At 38.7% G+C, this 22,380-nt stretch overlaps 2 protein-coding genes across 2 annotated transcripts; both read right to left on the reverse strand.

Annotated features, from left to right (window-relative positions):
• On the reverse strand, positions 1 to 2,029 carry LOC116112454. The gene is given in 5 exon segments (XM_031398592.1): positions 1 to 294; positions 406 to 1,022; positions 1,254 to 1,287; positions 1,449 to 1,642; positions 1,729 to 2,029. Coding segments are annotated over 5 exon segments (1,440 nt in total).
• A 1,849-nt stretch (positions 2,030 to 3,878) lies between these two features.
• Positions 3,879 to 5,231, reverse strand: LOC116112455 (lipase-like). Its single transcript, XM_031398593.1, is given in 5 exon segments — positions 3,879 to 4,140; positions 4,286 to 4,718; positions 4,721 to 4,885; positions 5,034 to 5,067; positions 5,166 to 5,231. Coding segments are annotated over 5 exon segments (960 nt in total).
• Positions 5,232 to 22,380: the final 17,149 nt, after the last annotated feature.

A 22,380-nucleotide genomic window follows, 5' to 3' on the forward strand; every position in this document is an offset into this window, starting at 1 on the left:
TTACTCGGTACCATCTCGGGCGAAACTTTTCAAATGTCACTCTTTAAGCTTGACATAAATAAAAGGAGAACCCAGTCGAGATATATTAACATAATCCTGGGGACCGTGAGCGGCTAAACCCGGGAGTGCCAGTCCAACAAATCTCACCAGTATCAGCCACCAACTTTCACAATAGTCTGGTCCCTTTTTGTATGGAAGAATAAAGCTTCTTAACAGCTCCCAAAACGCATTTAGGATTGTGGGTATCGTCGCCAACAATGAGATATAATTTTTGTTTGGTTCTTCTTCAACTATCTGCACATAACTTAATAAATCATTATATAACTCGTGATTATCAAATTAATAGATATCTGAATACACGTTTTTGTAAAAACATAAGAAGAAAAAAGAGGAGAGATGATTCACCTTCCCTTTGTAACAGCTATTGTAGTAGAGGCATGTCCCAAAATGCTTGAACAAAAATGTAGAGTCATCTGAGGGCAACCTAGGGATCATATCATTACAGTAAACATACCGTAAATATTTAAAGTCATACTTATTCATCTGTTTTTTCATAAACGTCTTAAACTCCTCATCCCCAACCCTAGGTTGCCCAAAAGTGTACACTCCTTCCAATCTCTTTAACAAAAATGTCTCTTCATGCAATGCCAGAACTGCAGGAAAGAGAATTGCAAGTGCCCCACCCATGCTGTGACCTGTTAATATAAATTTTGTTCTACTATTTTCATTCAGAAGTGTCCTCAATTTTTCTCTGATGGTGTAATACGCAACTGGATACTCAACTATATCCTGTTGGTTCATTTCTTTCGGCCAACCTTGACCAATCAATAACCCTAATGCTTTCATAAAACCACCATGTATTTTTCCCATGCCCGGGAGCTCGTACCAGGAGATATCAATGTCAGTGCACCATGCATCTGCATCAAAGACTTCGGTACCTCTAAAGGCGACAACAACAACGTCAGGATCTGCAGTTTTATCATGAAACATGAATCCTTGTGTTGTACTTTTTCTTTGGAAATCTGCGCCAGCATCGTATTCACTATTATGTTAATGTGTTTGTTAGTACCCACAAAAAAAAAAAAAAAAAAAAAATTTATATATATATGAATTACAGTAGTTTTCAACTGCAGGTATTTTAATAAAGAAGAGCAGATTAATTATGGTACTTATTTATATAGCAAAGCATTAACCGTAACAATTTAATGCCTGATTTTATTTGATCATAGAATGAGAATTTGATTGTTTCTTACCATTCCAAAAATCGTGGTATCCCAATAATTCCATCTGCACCAAACAGTGTGAACATTTTATCGCGAGAATGCAATTATAATAAGATATATTGATAACAGGAGTAATGTTTTGTTTAGAAGTTATCTTTTCCCGTTACATGATCAAATATTTGATATAGCCTTGGAAGATCCAAAGATGCAATTAGGTAGTTTTACCTTCCAGCAATTTTGGACTGTGGTTTCAACTACGGCTTTGTTCTCGAATGATAATTTAGAAGCCATTGCACATAGCATCACAAAATATCTTATATCTCCATGCTGGATGTTATTGTCCAGCTGCATTCGTTTGTCTATATGTCCAACAAATGACAGAAACATTTCTGATGTTCTTTCAGGCACTATCACCTTATCTACAAAGATCGAAATAATTCATTAATTATTATTAATATATGTGTGTGTGTGTATCACTAAATTCAAGAAGAAGACTAATACTGACTTTGAAAAACATGAAGCAAGAGCCCAAAGAAGTTGCCGTTACATGACAATAGGTTCATCCACATTTCGAAAGCTGATCCAAACGCCATCATGGGTTTTGCCAAGTGTTGCAGAACTTTTTGCCCAAAGAGAGAGATAAATATAAGCCATCTGCGTTGGAGATTTTCCTCCTTCCCAATTGGGTACTCTATAAATGCTTTCTGTGCCATGTCACCGTTGAGTAAGATGCCAAAGAGATGACAGAGACCCACTTCTTCTGGTCGCAAGACCAAATAATTACCGGAAAAACTGTGAGACAACATTATCGGAACTAAAAAGAAAGAATATAATGTTAGATAGTAGATACGTATATAAATCAACTTTGACAGTGTGGAATGCATACATATAGATCAAATATATATATGTTTATCTAATTTAAAGACAAAAGTGGCTCCTAAAACTTCTTCTCATTTTTATATATTAAATAGATTATAATTATTATAAATAAAAATAGCTTATTATTATACAATACAATCGTATAATTAATGAATTTCGTGTAATAAGTCATGTGCCTTGAAAAAAAGCTTGGCAGATGTACCGTGGCCGTTGCTTGGGAGCTTAGCATTCTAGATTCCAATGAACCCTTTTTGGGTCAACACTCAGAATAGATCCTTAGAGTCTGCTAAGGGAAAAGAGTTGTTCTTTAAGCGAGTAATTCTTTCCTTGGAGCAGCTGAAAGACAAAAAAGTTTTATGCTTTTGAAACACGTTTTTCTTGATTGCCTACAACCTGTACCACGCGCAATTGTTCCAATCGGATCGTTGTTACTAAATTATGTGTAGTAGAGGTTATAATTTTATTAGAATTAATTATTTTATCTTCAAACTAGGAATTAGACATTATATGATATTCATAACCATGACTTTTAGTAGTAATTTATTCAAAACTTATAACATGAATTACGAATATGATAATATGTGAACACCAAAAATGTAAAATATCTATAGATATAATATATGAGATCGATGTCTATTAACAAGACTTTACGTGTGATAATTGATGAAATCTTTTTCATAGTTCAAGATCGAGCCTCTGACCTAGCCTCTAAGTATGTCATCCATACTCAACTTAGAGTCATCTAGAGCCTGCCTGACTAATTGGTCTTGTTTGTTCTAAGTTTGTACGCTCTGGTCGGGCGTCTGTGCCCATTTCTCTTTTTTGTTTGGTTTGAGCCTAAGAGCTCCATTATGTTGGAGTTGTCGACTACTTCAGCAGTAATGGGTAACGGAGACGCACTCAAGGGTCCCGCTTGGGTTGGGCTTAGGAATAGGAATCCATGTAAAACTAGGTTTAATCTCTTAAACCTAGTATATAAACATACTTTTCTCTTGTTATGAGTGTGAGAGCAATTCATTCATTGTAAACGAGAGAGGTGAGACATATTTCAATAATATTGACTCAGCTGGACGTAGCCCACATTGGATGAACCAGGGTAAATCGCGCGTATTATTTTTCTTTGTTTACTGTTTGTTTTGTTTTACTATTATTATTTTGTTCCTGTTGTTGTCTCTATTTCATTCACATTAGGGCGCCTGAATCCATCTCTCTCCTTTGTTTGGAGCCTGCGTGCTCCCTTTTAGGGGGTTGTTCCCATCCTTTTGTTAAACAAGATAGACACATCTGTTCTGGTCTTCTTTAAACCTCTTCTGGGGGTATGTCCTTAGTTCTCTATATAGTTTCTCTTCTTTTATAAAATTTACCTTTTCTAAAAAAAAAAGTCCATCAATAATTTAAAATAGCCAATATCAGCATTTGAATATTAAACATATTAATTTTTCCATCACATCTACTTGGGATCGTGGCTCCCCTGTATAAATCCATAGCTGGGTTTGGATAAAAATCCATAGCAGGGTTTGGATAAGAGAATGCCTGAATAAATAAATTTATATTTATTCGTCTCACTCACCGGTACTCCATGTCACCAGAGAAAAATAAAGCTTTCAAGGTAGACTTAAGAAAAAAGCGCAATTAATAGGAGACAGCCAGACAGGAGAGACATGAGTTGAATATTATAATTATGAGTTTGGTAAGCGCAATTATATGCACAAGCGCAAGCGCAAGCGCATTGCATGGATGTTTATACTTTATTGACTCCATTAATTAGTAGGTCGATTACAATCTGTTGGGGTGGAACAAAACATCAGTGGATCCGAGGCAACTAGCGTTGATATAATCTTGGGGACAATGAGCTGATAAACCGGGGATTATCAATCCAATAACCCTCACCACTCTCATCAATCCCCCTTCTCTATAGTCCGCCCTCTTTATGCGCCATAAAGCAAAGCTTCTTATCAGTTCCCAAACTACATTCATCATCATGGGTATTGCCTCCAATGGTGAGAAGTAGTTTTTGTTTGGTGCTTCTGCAACCACCCGCATTAGTTAAAACCACCATTAATGCATGTTTGAGTCTCGCATTGATAACTTAATCTAAGATTAATTCCTTATCAATCAGCTAAAACCTTAATTTTAGATTAATGTGTTGGTGATGTTGAAGAATATATATAAAGATACTCACTTTTCCTTTATAGAGGCTATTGTAGTAGAAGCGCTGCCCAAAGTGCTTGAACATAAGCTCAGAGTCATCAAAAGGCAATCTAGGCACAATATCATTACTGTAAACAAACCTAACGTAATTAATGGCACTCTCTTTTAACTTCTTTTTCATGAACTCCACAAAATTTTCATCTTCTACCATGGGTTGCCCAAATGTGTACACACCCTCCAATCTCTCCAATAACTCTGTCTCGTCATGAAGTGCCAAAATCGCTGCAAAGAGAATAGCCAATGCACCGCCTAAACTGTGGCCTGTCACTATAAATTTTGCTCTAACGTTTTTGCTTAAATGTTCTCTTAATTTTTTCCTGATTGCGTCGCATGCTAAGGGCGCCGGGCGGTTATTGCTTTGCTTATCGATATGTTTGGGCCAACCTTTGACCTTTAGTAAACCATGAAAGCGCCATGAATCTTGCCCATGCCATCGATCTCACACCAAGAGAGATCAAAGTCAGAACTTCATGCGTCTGCGTCAAAAGCTTCAGTACCTCTAAAGGACACAACAATAGGATCACTTTTATCATAAAGCATAAAAGCATGTGTTGTGGCTTTTCCTTGAAAATCTGCCAAATTAAATTGATAAAGGGATACGGATATTAGTCAGTAATTGAACAAGAAGCATGAAGACAGGGTTCTTAATTTTAGAATAGAATTAATAAGATTATACAGATTGTTATATTCAACTTTTTATTTAGGTAGGTAGCTTCTTACCGTTCCAGTAGTCATCGGATCCCAAAAATTCCATCTGCAAAAAGGAAAACTATAAGTACAAATGTACAATTCATCGCTAATTTTACTCATAAAAATTGAAAATGGAAACATGGGAATTTTATATTTATATACCTTCCAGTGTTGGGTAACAATAGTTTGAATGTAGGGTTTGTTCTCATATGATGCTTTGGATGCCATCTTTAGTCTCAATTCAGTCTTATCCATATGCATTAAGCTAATTTTGAGACAAAAGGATTAACTTCATATATTTATGTGATATTTGTTAGATATGAATAAGCGGCGATTTTTTTTTTTTTTTCAGAAATCAACAAAATTCTTTTATAATTATTAAAAATGATTTTTCTCAAGAATTTTTAACAATTATGTAGGGGTTTTGGATAGTTTTTAAAGAGATAGATGCACTTTAAATTAATCTATTTTACAAGAGATATATGAAATTAACCATGGAGATAACCAATGGTTTAAATACAATGACATATCAAGTGCATTTTAATGATAAAATTAAATGAAATAGGAGATTAGCTTATAAACTCTTGCTCTACAAATGGTTGGAATGAAATGACTTGAGTTGACTCCCACACAGGAGATCAGGCATCCAAAATCCAATCTAGAAATCGATTAGGAACTTATATAGGTTTCTTCTAGTTGGCCTTCAAGATTTTATTTATTTTTGTTGTTTACTTATTTTGTATCCAATAAGTTTTTTTTTTTTTTTTTTTTAAATGACCGAAGATATCCAAGTTAGTTTACGCACATCTTAACTAATCCTCTAAGATCTAGAACTATTAGTCGGGTAAAAACTTCAGTGACTGAACCCAAAAGCTACATACATACAATCAATATATATATATATATATATATAAAATCAGCCCCAGTGGCTTGATTAATTTATTAACTTGTGTTACACATTATGTTGAATATTTTATTTGAAGTCATGCGTCAATGTTTGCGCTGTATTATAAAACTCTTTAAATTTATTAGTCACGAGATAAAATTTGAAATTAGAAACAAAAATTAAGATATATCATAACATTATTAATTTATTGTGTAAAAATTAAGTTTACGCATGTGCCTAGATAACAAATCATGACAGCCACCAATTGGAACTTAAGTTTTTGACTTTTGTTCAGTTATTAGGCAGTGGATTTGATTTCTATGTAAGGGTTGGACAAAATCCAATAGGGAGAAAAATGTTTTCGGAGATGGTATTGGGTACGGTTAAAAGATAACTTAATTTTGAGTGGCACTGAATATATATGTTTTTACAAGTTTTTCATTAAAAAATAGAACACCTCTCTCTCTCTCTCTCTCTCTCTCTCTCTCTCTCTTTTTACAATATAGAAAATGTTATTCTGAATTTAAATAGTTAATTTTAGGTGAAAATAGTCTTCATATGGGTGTGTTTCTTTTATTATTTTGAATAGTATTTTTGAAATATTATTGACAAGTAGAGTTTGGTGATTATTACGAGATAGAATTTAAAATTTTACAAGAAAAACCCTAGGTTTGCTAATTTAACTAAACACCCCAATATACAAAAATTTTGTAAAATTATAAAAACACCCCACCTACCTACAGTGGCCAGATTTCAGCCACCACCATCGAAATCTCGCCAGAATCTGGCATTATGGTGCACGATCGGCTGGATCTGGCCAGTTGTTTATCGATCTGGCCTTTTTCGATGGATTTGGCCAGAAAATGCAAGATTGACGCATTACCGGTCAGTTCCGACTGTTAGTGCGTCGTTGGGTCAGATTTCGGCCACTACCGACGGTGGTTGCCAAAATCTGATAACTATGGGTTGGTGGGGGTGTTTTTGTTAATTTATAAAAAAAAAAAATTGTTAGGGGTGTTTCTATCAATTAACAAACTTAGAGGATTTAAAAAGTTTTTTAATTTAAGATATAATTTTGAAAATAAGGAAACAAACGCGCATTTGTATTTGGAATAAAGATATGATATTTATTATTTTTGAAATAGTATACAAAATATAATGTTAAATAGGAATGATGATCTAGTAACTTAGTGATGTGGACACAAAAGCAACTAAAAAGGCCCTAAATTATAGGGGTGAGCACGGGTAGCGGGTAGAACCGGAACCGGGGGTAAGAACCGGAATCGGAACCGGAACCTACCCAGAACCTGCACTGTGCGGGTAGGTTTCGGTTCCAATTTTTTGGAACCGCTACTGTGCGGTTCCGGTTCCGGTTCTTACCCCCGGAGGAACCGGAACCGGAACCGGAACCTGTAAAAAGGGTACCCTGTTTGGAACCTGTAGGGGGGACCATGTTTGTAACCGTTGGGAAATCTGTTTTGGAACACTGTTTGGAACCTGTTGGGAACCCTGTTTTGGAACCTGTTTTGGAACCTGGTTTGGAACCTGTTTTGAACCTGTTTGGAACCTGTTTGGAAAGAACCTATATTGGAACCTGTTTAGAACCTTTTTGGAACCTGGACTATAATGAAATATTTGTGAAATGAAATAATGGGGAGTTTCTATTATTTTACATATAAAAAATTTAAAATAGAAAGTTAATTTTTTAGAATAGCCTATAAAATATTACGATCTACAATTTACTTATTACATATAAATTACACCATTTAAAAGCTTTAATATTATAATACATTATATTAAAGTTTTCATCAATTAAGTGAAAATTGGAATTATGATCCTTAAAAGTGTTTTACATTTTTAATGATTAAAAGAATTATTTTGAATAATAAAGTAATATTTGATTGAGTAATATATTATTAGTTATTTACTTGAATTATCAAGTTCTAAGTATATCTATAATAAATTAGTAATAATAATTATTATTATGATAAATTGATAAACATTAATAAATTTAATTACTAGTTAAATATCATACTTAATCAATTATAACATTACATTATAGTTAAATGATTACTTAATTAATATAATTTTATAACATTACTTAATTGATTTATAGTATAATAATTATTGCATTACATTAATTTATTACTACTTAATTAATTGACTTTATTATAAACATTAGTACAAACTTAATTAAATGATTAAAAATTTAATTAATTATAATATTACATTAAAATTTAGTAGATTATTTAAAGTAATTCACTATAACATTACATTTAGTACGATTATATAATAATTATAACATTACATAATTAAATAATTACTTAATTGATTATGAGTTTGATTATATGTTTTAAACATTAAATTACTAATTGCTACAAAATATTAGCACAATACTAATTAAATGATAAGAAATTAATTAATATAACATTACCTTATAAACATTCATTATAACATTAGTAATTTACTAATTTACTATATTATAATTACTTATTAAACGATTAAAATTTAATTAATTATAACATACCTTATATATTTAAATAATTACTTAATCATTATCATTCTATAAAACTAGTATATTAACAAATGATTTGAAATTTAATTAATTATAAATTAAATTATAGATTTTATAGTTGATATTAATTCATTATAACATTACATTATACTATTATAGTTGATCATATAATTAATATAACATTACATAATAAATAATACTTAATTAATTATGAGTTATGTATTATATTTTAAACATTAGTAATTACAATTTACTATATAAACATTAGCACAAACTTAATTGAATGATAAGAAATTTAATTAATATAACATTTCTTATAAACATTTCATTATAAACATTAATTAAACATTACATTATTAAATAATTACTCAATTAAATTATATATTATTAATTTACTTATATTATGATTACTTACTTAATATAGCATTATATAGTTAAATGATTACATAATACTAATTAGTTATGAATTTATAACATTACATTAAAACATTAGTAATTTACTATACTATATATTACTAATTAAACGATTAAAAATTTAATTAATTAACATTATTTTATATATTTGTAATTGATATAACAATTATAACATTCCATTATAAACATTAGTATATTAATTAAATGATTGTGAAATAATTAATTTAATATTAAATTAGATTTGTAGTATGATTCTAATTCATTATAACATTACATATTACTATTTATAGTAGATCATTATTTAAATAATTACATTACATAATTAAAATACTAATTGATATGAGTTATGATATTATATTTTAACATTAGATACAATTTACTACATAAACATTACACACATACTTAATTAAATGATAATAATTTAATTAATTTAACATTACCTATAAACATAATTAAATATTACATTAAGTAAAAATACTCAATTAATTAAATTATTTAACATTATATTATGATCACTTACTAATATGCATTATATGTTAAATGATTACATAATTACTTAATAGTTATGAATTATAAACATTAAATTAAACATTAAATCTACTATACTATTACATACTTAATAAACGATTAAAATTTAATAATTATAACATACTTTATATATTTGTAATATGATTATACAATCAATTATAACATTCCATTATAAACATTAGTATATTAATTAAATGATTGAAATAATTAATTATAATATTAAATATAGTTTGTAGTACATTCTATATAAACATAGTTATTAATTAAATGATTTGAAATTTAATTAATTATAATATTAAATTATAGATTTGAATGATTACTTAATTCATTATAACATACATTATACTGTTATAGTGATCATATATATATAACATTAACATAATTAAATAATTACTTAATTGATTATGATTATGATATTATATTTTAAACATTAGTAATATATTTACTACATAAACATTAGCACAATACTTAATTAAATGATAAGAAATTTAATAATTATAAAATACCTTATAAACATTAATTAAGCATACATTATAGTTAAATAATTACTCAATTAAATTAATATTATATTATTTACATATATTATAATCACTTACTTAATTATAGCATTATATAGTTAAATGATGTATAATTACTAATTAGTTATGAATTTATAACATACATTATAAACATTAGTATTTACTATACTGTTACATACTTAATTAACGATTAAAAATTTAATTAATTACATTACTTTATATATTTGAATATGATACTATCATTAAATATTCCATTAAAACATTAGTAATTAATTAAATGATTTGAATTTAATAATTATAATATAAATTATAGATTTGTAGTATGATTACTTAATTCATTATAACATTACATATATTATAGTATGATCATATAATTAATATAACATTACATAATAAATTATTACTTATTGATTATGACATTAATATATAACATTAGTAATTACTCTTTGCACAATATTTAATCGAATTATTAAATTTATTTAATTATAACATTATATTATAAATTTATGGTATGATTATTTAATATATAATATTCTATATAAACAATATTATATAATTAATTAAGATTAACAATTAATTAATTATAATATAATTTATTAATAATAATATATTACTTAATTAATATAACATTACAATTTACATTGTAGTTGATCACTTAATTAATTAAAACATTACAATTTACATGTAGTAGATACTATTTAATTATAACATTACTTGTTCTAATATTAAATTTACTAATTATATTTGGTATATTATAATACCATAAAAAATATAACAATTAATAAAATTTAAACATTAATAATTATTAACTTATCAAAAGACCCTGGCAAATGGCAATGTTAGTAATTAGTATTAGAATTGTTGTTTGTTAAATGATTTTGGTGAAGTATTTTATGTGAATTGTGATGATAATTGTTTGTGTTTGGTTTTGATTTACGAATTTTATGTGAATTGTGATGAATTGTGAATTCAAGCGGCTTGAGAGATTACGGTTATGAGTTACATTGGACACAAATGAATGAATAACGAAATTTTGGTGGGGTGTATTGTTAAATATAAGGTGTTTTGTTATTTTTTAAACTAATAGGGGGTAATGATTTTTACAGGATACCCTAGAAAGGAACCGGAACCTGACTTAGGTTCCGGTTCTGAATGAGAACCTGTACTGTGCGGTTCCGATTCCGGTTCTTTTTTGGGAACCTGTACTGTGCGGTTCCGGTTCCGGTTCCCCGGAAAAGTGCAGGGTACCCGGAACCGCTCACCCCTACTAAATTATATAGTAGGTTTAAGGCAAATATAATGTACAATTAACATGAAACAAAGGTCATTAATTTTGTTTAATTTGATGCTACGTTTTCATATCACCCTGGAGGTTCGGTAGAGCTCATCCGAGAAAAATAAAATCCATTGGGAATAAACGTATTAAGATTGTATTATAAATCCATTTATTTTGATGTGGGATGTATTAAATACCTTTACATGTTAAATGTATATATTTGTTATACCCGGGAAAACAAAGGGCTGACGTGGGAAGAGTCACGTTACGGGTGACCTGCTCCCGTCAGGGCAACACGCACACGTCAGATCTGTAAGTAATATGGAGCTCACACGCGTCCATTTCTCTGCAGCAAGTTGTGCGAAATCACTTGAAAAAGGAAAAGGGACGTAAAGCGGATTACACCCTGACAACCCACACAACCCATGGATTTAATGAGATCTACGCTCCAATTTGATATAAAACAAAGAAGACCCCTCCATTAAGGGGATTCGGACTTGTTACAAAAAAAGACTCTCTCTCTCTCTTGTAAAAGAAAACACTTACTTTTCATAACTTGGTACGTCAGTGCGCTCTGCGACCTGACCCACACTAATATCAATACAACTCAGTGGACGTAGGACTTGCTACCTTAGCACCGAACCACTTTAAAAAGTTTGCTCTGCATTTATTTCATTTCAGATTTCCATTATCACGTGATTAATTCATCAAAGAGCAAAACCCACGTGACAAGGTGGTGCCGAAAACGAGCATCAATAGTTTTGGCGCTAGAAGGAGGGCCCTGATTTAGCGTCTACCTTCATCAGGAGAATCTTGACCTACTGGCTTCTAGCTACAATGGCCCGCCAATTGAACCTGAGCAGGGGAACCAACATGTTGAAGGAGTCCCGCGACCCAGAGGGACACCCCCTCAGCATACCTCCAGTATCGCAAAATGCTGTTGGGAATACCCGGCAGCTCCGCAACTGGACCCTGCCATCCGAAGCTACTGGAGAGGTTCGACAATACTCCAGACGGTCCAACCAGAGGTGGACCGTCTGGACCAAGGCATGTCGTCCGCGACAGCCGGAGCGGTACACCGCCAAAAACGCCTGCAGGTCGGCGCAAAGCGCGGCAAAGGGTGATAGCCCGTGCCGCGAGCACTGCAGCGCGTAAACGCAAGGGTAAGCAAGTGGCAAAAAGTAAGACGGGCTCCCAGGGCCAGCGAATACAAAGGGGCGCCCGAGCAGGGTGTGGCAAAGCTGAGACTCGGTGAAAAGTAGATCGAGCTGCCCATGCCACGTCGCAGGCAAACAAGCGAAAATGCTGGACGCGATGATTCCTATCACCACCAGCAGAACGACCGATCGTTCCCATGCGGGTGCCCCCACACCTCGCGGGGGTTCGTACCACCGGGGGTCGTGAAAATGCCCCGCACAATACATCGCCTTCCACGCCTTAGTCAGCGTGTGTCGAGCGCGGCTGGAATACCGGCCGAGGGAGGAGGCATCCGACCTCCGAACTCTCCTAAACCGCAACGGGAAGGCCGGGCTCGCATGGGTGAAAACAACCCAGGTATGGCTCCGTTACCACAAATTGAGGAGCTGCAGCGAGCTCTGGACAGGTTACGGGAGCAGCGAAATGAACAGGCGCAAGTCGCCTCTGCATCCCCATTTTCCTGAAGTGTAGCTGCCCACTCAACAGGGTTCAGAATGCCGATATGCGACCGTTGATGGAAACTATGATCCGCAGGATCATTTATTGAGTTCAACGACCTGATGGAGCTCCACCAGGTTTCGGACCTTGCGAAGTGCCGGTTTGGCCGTGACGCTGAACTCCACGGAAGCGTGGTTCAGGTCGCTCCCAGTGGGATCTATCGGTTCGTGGCCTCAGATGAGCACGACGTTCCTGCGGCATTTCCAAGCCAACCGGAAATTTTCAATGCTTGAGCTACCTCAGCAATATAAGGCAGAGAGAGACGAATCCCTGCAGTCTTACATTGATCGCTTCCACAGGAGCTCAACAAAGTGGCTCAGCCACCAGAAGAGTCTATCCGAACTCGTAATAGCTGGAGTTCGCCCGCAAACTGAACTGTGGAGGAACTGCAGGTGAGGACAATATCTCCCTCACCAGATTCTATAACCTGGCAGAAAAGTACCTCGAATAGAGAATTCGCTGGCGGCACTCCGCCTCGCGATCACGGCACTTTAGCAGTATGTTAGGTCGGGGAGACAATAGGCGAGCTGATCGCAAGGAGATATTGACGGTCAGCGAAAAGGGAAGAAACCCCGCTAGAGCAGAAAAGTCCTATGCTCCTGTCCCCCGTTGCGACCGCGACGGGACCCAGTACACTCCGTTGAATGTGTCCATATCTGCGATCCTTGACAAATCGAGGAAGCCAGCCTGCTCGGTGAGCCCGAACCAATGAAAACCCCGCTACGGCTGAGAAACAACAAAAAGTACTGCCGTTTATCATCGGGAAAATAGGCTCTCACCGATGAATGCCGAGCTGTAAAGCAGGCTATCGAAGAGCTCATCAGAAGGGGCACTTCAAGGAGTACATTGATGACTCCCCAAAAGAAACCAAGGGGAGCGAAAGAAAAAGCGTCGTGATCCACGCGGTACGACAGTGTTAACATAATCTTCGGAGGTCGCACCTGGGAAACACGCGAGGAGCGCAGGAAAGATATGCTCGCGAGCTCACCCGACCGATTAGGGTAATGATACTTCGCAGCGACCTCCAAAAGCCCGAAAAGAGGAACCGATCACCTTCTGTGAGAAAGAGGCAGCTCGCTTGCACCATCCACAGAGGATGCTCTGGTGATCACGCCCCTGATAGGATGTCATATGTCTGCAGAATGCTTGTAGACAACAGAAGCGCCGTGAACATCCTGTTCAAATCCGCTTTCGACAGAATGAACGTGGGCGAGGCCGACCTGAACGGCCTCGATGCCCTGTATGGTTTTAAGGGGGATCACGATCCCCAATGGGATAATCCAGCTCCCAGTCACGCTCGGCGACTACGACGAGGTGACTAGGGTTACCGAATTTTGGTCGTGGACTGTCGCGGCCTTCAATGGCATCCAGGGGCGACCTCTACTGAGAACCTTCAGAGCAGTCACTTCCATTTATCATCTCAAGATGAAGTTCCCCACTCCATCGGGGATAGGGGAGGTAAGCGGGTCGCAAAGCGCATCTGCGAATGCTATGTAAATCAGTCCAAATGGCCGACAAAGGAAAGGGCATTTCGCGTTGTGCACCCCGCCATGCTATGGCGATCAGCCGGATCGAGCCACAGCTGGCCGCGGGAGGATAGCATAGATCCGCGAGTTCAAGAAATCCCCCCGAGCGGCCCGGTTGGGATCTGTCCGAAGTTTCGGTGTATCCAAAAGAGCCGAGCCGAATGCTAAAGATCGGAAGCTGTCTCAACCCTCAGCTCGCTTCCTAGCTGGTAAGCTTCTTGAAGGAGAACATTGATGTGTTCGCTGGTCGCATGGGATATGGTCGGGATCAGCCGGACGTATATGCCATTCACTAAACGTCAACAGTGAAGCTAAGCCAGTTCGCCCAAAGAGAAGGGCAATGGATCGGAGCGGTACGCCGCATTAAATCAGAAGTGGAGAACCTTCTCCCATGGATCTATTCGTGAGGCTCTCTACCCGACCTGGGTTGTAACCCGGTCTGGTCAAGAAGCCAAATGGAAGTGGCAGACCTGCGAGACTCAGCGACCTGAATAAAGCTTGCCCGAAAGACAGCTTCCCCCTCCCAAGGACGACCAGCTCGTTGACGCCACCGGGGCACGAGCTGTTAAGCTTCATGGAGCATACTCGGGATACAACAAATCCCGATGTATAGGCCAGATGAGAAGCATAAGACTTCATTACGGACGGGGGCTATATCTGCTACAAGTCATGCCCTTCGGCCTCAAGAATGCAGGTGCGACACCAGAGGGTGGTCAACCGAATGTTCCGACTAGATCGGAGGACAATGGAGGTCTATGTGGACAACATGCTGGTCAAATCCCAGGTCGCCATAGATCATATTTCGCATCTCGCTGAGATGTTTGACATACTCCGACTCTACAGAATGAAGCTGAACCCTCTCAAATGTTCGTTCGGAGTATCGTCAGGAAAGTTTCTAGGATATATGGTTAATCGCGGGGCATGAGGTAAACCCGAAAAGATTCAAGCTCTGCTCGATATGGAAAGTTCCGACCAACAAAAAGCAGGTCATGAGTCTGAACGGGCGAATAGCGGCACTTAGTCGCTTATATCGAGGCTAACAGACGCTGTTTACATTCTTCAATGTTCTGAAAGCCAATAAGAAATTCGAGTGGACTTCCGAATGCGAGCAGGCATTCAAAGTATAAAAGAGCATCTTGGGAAGCCACCACTCCTCTCTAAGCCTCTTCCACGAGAAATCCTGCTCATCTACCTGCCGTGTCTCAGTTCGCGGTCAGTGCAGCTTTAATACGAGAAGAGGAAAAGTTCAGTGGCCGGTATATTATGCAAGTACGTCTATCGGATGGAGATGCGGTACCCGGAATGGAGGACTAGCTTTTGCCCTGCTGGTCGCATCCAGAAAGCTGCGACCTTACTTCCATGCCCATACAATCAATGAATGACGAGTTACCCTCTCAGGCAGGTCCTCAGAAACCGGAGGCCTCGGGTATAATTGCTCAAATGGGCCATGGAGCTGAGCCAGTTCGATTTAAGATACACGCCCAGGTCGGCTATCAAAGGGCAGGCTGTTGCAGACTTCATCTCGGAATTTCTATCCCCAAGCGAGCAACAGCCTAGCGAAATGGGCAAGAAAACTATCCAGAACCTGTCGACATGGAACCTCTACGTCGAGGGTCATCGAACAGGAAAAGAGCCGGTGTGGGTCTTCTCCTGGTAGCCCCGGGGATCCGAATTCTGGTATTCTCCAGTTGGTTTAAAGCGACAACAATGAGTCCGAATACGAAGCTCTGCTCGCGGGTTGCGACTCGCCAAGAAATGGGTGCAACGCGATCAGTATTTATAGCGATCTCTATGCTGGTCGTAACCAGATCCTGGGAATACCAAGCTAAAGAAGAGAACAGGTCCGCTACCTGAAAGAAGCTAAGGTCTCTCTGGGGTCGTTTAAGCACTTTGAGATCGCTAGATCCCAGGGAGAGCAACTCAATAGCAGACGCCTTGGCAAAGATAGCCTCCACTAGATTCAGAGGCTCTGATAGCATTCCTGTGTCGTTTGTCAACGCTCCAACCATCAGCTGCCGAACAGCGTGAACGGGTTCAGCCAGATTCCTGGATGACTCCATTGTCCAGTACCTCAAGGATGGGACCTTGCCCAGCGACAAGGTCGAGGCAAGGGTCTACGAGTAAGGTCTGCTTTTCACACTCATCGGGGATCAGTGTACAGGAGAGGATTCAGTGCCCCACTCCTCCGATGTGTGACCAGCGAAGAAGCAGACTACATCATGAGGGAAATTCATGAAGGGATCTGCGGTAACCGTACAGCAGCTCGGTTCTCTCGCGAACAAGATTGTTCGCCAGGGATACTATTGGCCCCGAATCCAGGAGGATGCGAACACTTTGTCAAGAGATGCGACAAGTGTCAGCGGTTCGCGAACATCCCGCGAGCCCCTTCTCACGAGCTGATCACCATGTCTAGCCCCTGGCCATTCTCCATGTGGGGGATCGACCTTATCGGCCCATACCAGTTGGAAAGGAGGGGGTCAAGTATGTCGTGGTCCGGTAGATTATTTCACGAAATGGGTACGAGCCGAGCCGCTAGCCGTGATCACGACTAGGAAGCTGAAAGACTTCGTTTTCAAGAATATAGTGTGCCGCTATGGAATTCCTCACACCCTCATCTCAGATAATGGAAAGCAAATGGCGCTCGGCGGGGACTGCCCGGACTCCTTTGGGGGCATGGTCTCTGCATTTAAACTTGTAAGGGAATTTATACCACGAACCAGAAAGCTACAGTATAACTTACCGTCCAAGGGTTTCTAACGACGCCTGTTGGTGAAAAAACCGTACTTCCGCAGGTTCACGGTCGTCAAAAGCTTCCTCGCGTCCCGTTGTTCCTCGTCCGTACCCCGAAAGATACGAGCCTGTTGGGTCGGGGAAGTAATTTTGGCTGGGGTTCTATTAACTGCATAAGAAAATAGGTTGTTAACTAATGATCGTGCGAGCAGATACAAACCCAGCAAAAGGAAACCTACTTGGATCCTGAAATGGCGGTGACCGTTATAAAGGAAAAGAAAAACTAGTCTCGTAGGCCCCCGCATTGCTGGGATAGCTGTGTATCCCCGCAGCAATAGTAGGTCGCCGAGACAGTAGTACGAATCCTTGTCCCTACTCTTCTTCAGATAGTAGGCGACACCGAGCTCCACGCCGACGGCTCTCCAAGCCGTTCTCGCAGCACGCAATGTACATCGCGACGGCGATGACATACGCGTTTGGCGTCAGCTGCATTGGTGCGATCCTGAATGATCTCGGACCGACCTGTGAAAGGATGGAAGGGAACCTCCCTCCACCCTTGAAGATCTCCTCAGAGATCGCGGCAAGACGTCGGGTGGGCGCCGTGACGGCCTAGTATAGTCGAGGAAACCCTCGTGCAGATATCGAACTGCCGCTTTATCCTAGCATATTCCTCGGAGGTGAGGACCGAGTAGACATCGAGGCTGCGTCTGGGAGTCTCCCCGCGAGGACGGCTGGCTCCTTCCTCGGGCCTTGATGTTGCGGTTCCATTCCAGTCTGCAACATCGAGACACGGTCATTTGGGCTTCGTGTTTGTCCCGTGCGGCGGCAAGGGACAAATACTTAAAACTAGTGTGATTCAAGCCCGTCCACGGCTCGAATCAATAACGGCGTCGCGACCCCGGTAAAACGCCGAAGACCCAACGCCGCGGTTCAACCAAACCAATGCAAAAAAAAAAAGGGGGGGGGGGGGGGGAAGAAAGAATCTTACTCTGTGGTATATGGAGCTGGGCCGAAACTCATTCCGGTTGCTGAAAAGCGCCGATCGGGGAGAATGATTCTTGGTTTGCCAAATTTGTACTCGAAGCGAAGGAAATTTCGGTGACCTCATCTGAAAAATACAAAGTTTATATGGATAGCGAATCGACGGTTACCACCCCCGGAACCAAAACGGCAGTTCTCTCTCCCTCCGCATTAATGCGCCCCACGCGCATAATGCCGTGAAAAGGGGCGCCATTTCAAACCACGTCGCATTAAATGCAGTAATAAGGGCTGTCGGTTTCAAATGCGTTAAACGGTCAATACTATCAAACGCGTCGGGTCATCATACCACGCATTTAATGTGTCTGACAAGCGCTGTAACGCATACAGAGCGCCTGACAGCGCAGGAACAGGTTCATTGAACCTCTAAGGTATAAAAGGAGCGTCCGTCAAGTCAGGTCGCTAAGATAAGATTGCAGGTCGCTTAGGCAAGGGAGCGCGAGATGTTCGCTGCGAGTCTTGAGGCGAGCTCACCCCATCAGGTCGGAGCGACCAAAGTCCCAGTGTGACTAGTTTCCAAGGCTCGTTCCTCAAACCTTAAAAACTAGGGGGCTTCTGTTATACCCGGAAAATAAAGGCTGAGTGGGAAGAGTCACGTTACGGGTGACTTGCTCCCGAGGGCAACACCACACGTCAGATCGCAAAGTAATATGGAGCTCACACGTCCATTCCTCTGTAGCAAGTCGTGCGAAATCAGCTTGGAAAAAGGAAAATGGGACGTAATGCGGATTACACCCTGACAACACCACAACCCATGGATTTAATGATGATTACACGCTCCAATTTGATATAAAACAAAGAAGACCCCTCATTAAGGGGATTCGGCCATTCTGTACAAAAAACGACTCTCTCTCTCTTGTAAAAGAAAACACTTACTTTTCATAACTTTTGGTACGTCAGTGCGCTTCGCGACGACCCACACTAACAAATACAACTCAGTGGACGTAGGACTTGCTACTTAGCATCCGAACCACTTTAAAAAGTTTGCTCTGCATTTATTTCATTTCAGATTTCCATTATCACGTGCATTAATTCATCAAAGAGCAAAACCCACGTGACAATGGTTGGTGCCGAAAACGAGCATCAACAATATTTTCCACTATTTTCTATGAAATGTATATTTTATTTCATAATACAGTATACAGAGTGTGTATATTTGTCAACGGCGGTAAATATTCACATAGGCTGACAGGCAAATATGTTTAACAAAGACTAGCTATAGTATTAGTAGCTGAGTAGTTGCGGTAACTAGTAGGTAAAGGTAGTAGCTAGAATTGAATTAGAACGTGACAAACTAGATAAAAAAGTCATCAATTTTTTTTTATTCATCTCACCACACAAAGGCAGCAGTTTTGAGATGATAACTATTAATGAAAGAAAGGAAACAAATTTAATATTATTAGACTGATGTAGTTTTTTTTGAAAAGGTAAATTCATAAAGAAAATTAATATACAAAAACTAGAGACATACCCCAAAAGAGGTTTAAAGAAGACCAGAGTAAGTATTGTTGGCGTGAGTTTAATTAAAGGAATTAGAGTAGTATAGGAAGTGGATGGAAAGAAATTATCTCCTTCATACGGTTAGCGTAATTATAGGAGAAAAATCTGTATAGAAAATATATCTTGATATATACTATAAAACGAATTGTAATAGTAATAAAAATATAATTGATAGAGAACTTTTGACATGGTATCAGAGCTAACCTGGTACCCACCCACCTAAACTTCCCATCCCTCACCTGCCCGTCAAACTCTGATACAGAACCCCGATTGGTGAGTCTCATTCCGATTCTCTCTTCTCTGACTTCACGGCTAAGATGACCGAAGCTCTCACCAAAGTCCAAACCAACCATGACACCGAACCTCTCTCTGCTCGATCGGCATAAATTGAATGAAACCAACTATGCTCTCTGGTCCCAAGTTGTCGAGATGTATATTCTCTGGCAAAAACAAGTTGGGATATATCAATATGATATTCACACACCATCTTCGACATATCTAACATTTCGCAAATGGTGTACGGACAATGCCATTGTCAAAGGTTGGTTGATAAACTCCATGGATCCCTCCTTGATAGGGAATTTCATTCGGTTTCCTAGGCTAAGTTGTGGGATTTCCATTGCTATCACTTACTTCAAGGTAATGACACATCTCAGGTCTATGATCTTCGACATCAAGTGACGCGGTTGAAACAGGCTAGAGGCTCCCTTGAGAAATACTATAATGACCTCCAAGGCTTATGGCGTGAGATTGACTTCCGACGGCCTAATCCTATGGAGTGTGCTGTTGATATCCAACATTATAATCTTATCTTAAAGAGACAAGTATATGTTTCTTGGATGGTCTGGATGATCGACTCAATAAGATCCGGGGTGACGTGTTGCAGTTGTGCCCATTCCCTACCGTGAAGCAGCATATGCCCATGTCGCCGTGAAGCCCTACGTCAATCTGTATGATCACTGGTAGTGTAAAGTGGTGTATCTGGTGCTGTTCTCGCCACCAACGGACCCAGACTTGGTTCCTCTGCCACCCTCTACCATGCACAATGGCAAGACACATAAATCTCGTGCATCTTCATACTGTTTAAAGTGCTTTCATTGTGGCAATTCGAGACACACTTGTGACACTTGCTTTAAACTGCATGGGTATCCTAATGGTGGTGAATGCTCTAGGCTAAGAAGGGTCGTGACCTTGGCACTAAGGATGTAGGCTCTGGTCCAAACCGTGGTTACTGCCGAACCTCAACTCTCCTTCACACCATAGATGACACTGGTTCCAGACTCAGGTAACTCGGTTTTGCTTGTTATACTTCGACTAATGATGCTAATAGTGGTGATGGCTCTTGGACTCCGGCGCCATTGACCATATGACGTTTTCTGCTATAGATTTCATCACGACTTTCCTACCAAAACGCACGAATATTGCCAATGCTAATGGCGTTACCTCTCCGATCACTGGAGTGGGCACTGTGGCTTATCTCCTATGTTACGCTGCATAACACTTTACTTGTTCATCTTATATTCATAGCTTCTTCGCTGAGCCAACTACCTCTGATCTTATGCATGATGTTAATGTATCCTACTTTCTGTCTTCTCCAGGACATTCTACGAAGGAGATCATTGGGCGTGGTACTAAGAGCGGGGGACTCTACTATATGGAAGACGTGAGGTGGGCCAAGCACACATCGCATCATCTCTGGTGTCAAAGAAAATGAACTTTGGCTTTGGCACATCGGTTAGGACATCCAGATTTATTTTTCAGTTGAATAATTTTGATTTTCAATGTGAAACTTACATATTAGCAAAAAGTCATAGGGCTTCTTTTCCATTAAGTTTGAATAAAAAAGATATTCCATTTGCTTTGATCCACTCTGATGTGTGGGGTCTTCCCCAATTACTACTGTATCTGGTTCAGATGGTTTGTGTAGTTTTGTTGATGATGCACTCGATGGCTTCGTGATTTGCCCAAACATAAAGATGAAGTACTCGGTGTGTTTTAATCATTCCATGCTACGGTGCAAACCAATTTCTGCTAAGCTTCAGGTCCTTCGATCGGATAATGGTGGTGAATATGTCAATCACCAATTTCGTGAGTAACTTTCAACAACATGGCATTTTTCACGGACTTCATGCCTCAAACCCCTAAAAAAAACGGCATTGCTGAGCGGAAAAACCACCATGTTCTTGAAACCGCTCGAGCTCTTTAATGGTTCCTATGCTCCTAATCGATTTTTGGCTAACATCGTCACCACTGCCGTTCATTGCTCAACCGGATGCCCTCTAAGTTGTTGGATTTTAGAACTCCATTACAAGCCCTCTCCGGCTACACTCTGGTGCTTGCAGTCTTGATGCTTCCTCACAGTGTATTTGGGTGCGTAATGTATGTCATCTCCATAAAAACCAAATGACTAAGCTAGCCCTTGTGCTCGTCGATGTTTTTTTCTAGGCTATACTTTTCATCAAAAGGTTATAGATGCTATGATTCTACTTCTGGTCGCACCTATATACTATGGATGTCACTTCATGGAAATCGAAATATTTTTTCCACCCATCTCCTCTTCAGGGGAGACTAGACAAGAAAGTAGAATTGGATGGAATTAAATTGGCCGAACTTATTTGAAACGCATGTGGAACCAAGGCAAACAGAACATATCTCTCAGTAATGAAAACTTATTGAAACGCATGTGAAACAAGACGAACAGAACATACTCTTCGGGGTGAACATAACATATCTCTTCGGCTATGAAAACTT

The sequence above is a fragment of the Pistacia vera genome, unplaced genomic scaffold, assembly GCF_008641045.1.
Source record: "Pistacia vera cultivar Batoury unplaced genomic scaffold, PisVer_v2 Contig661, whole genome shotgun sequence".
NCBI lineage: Eukaryota > Viridiplantae > Streptophyta > Magnoliopsida > Sapindales > Anacardiaceae > Pistacia > Pistacia vera.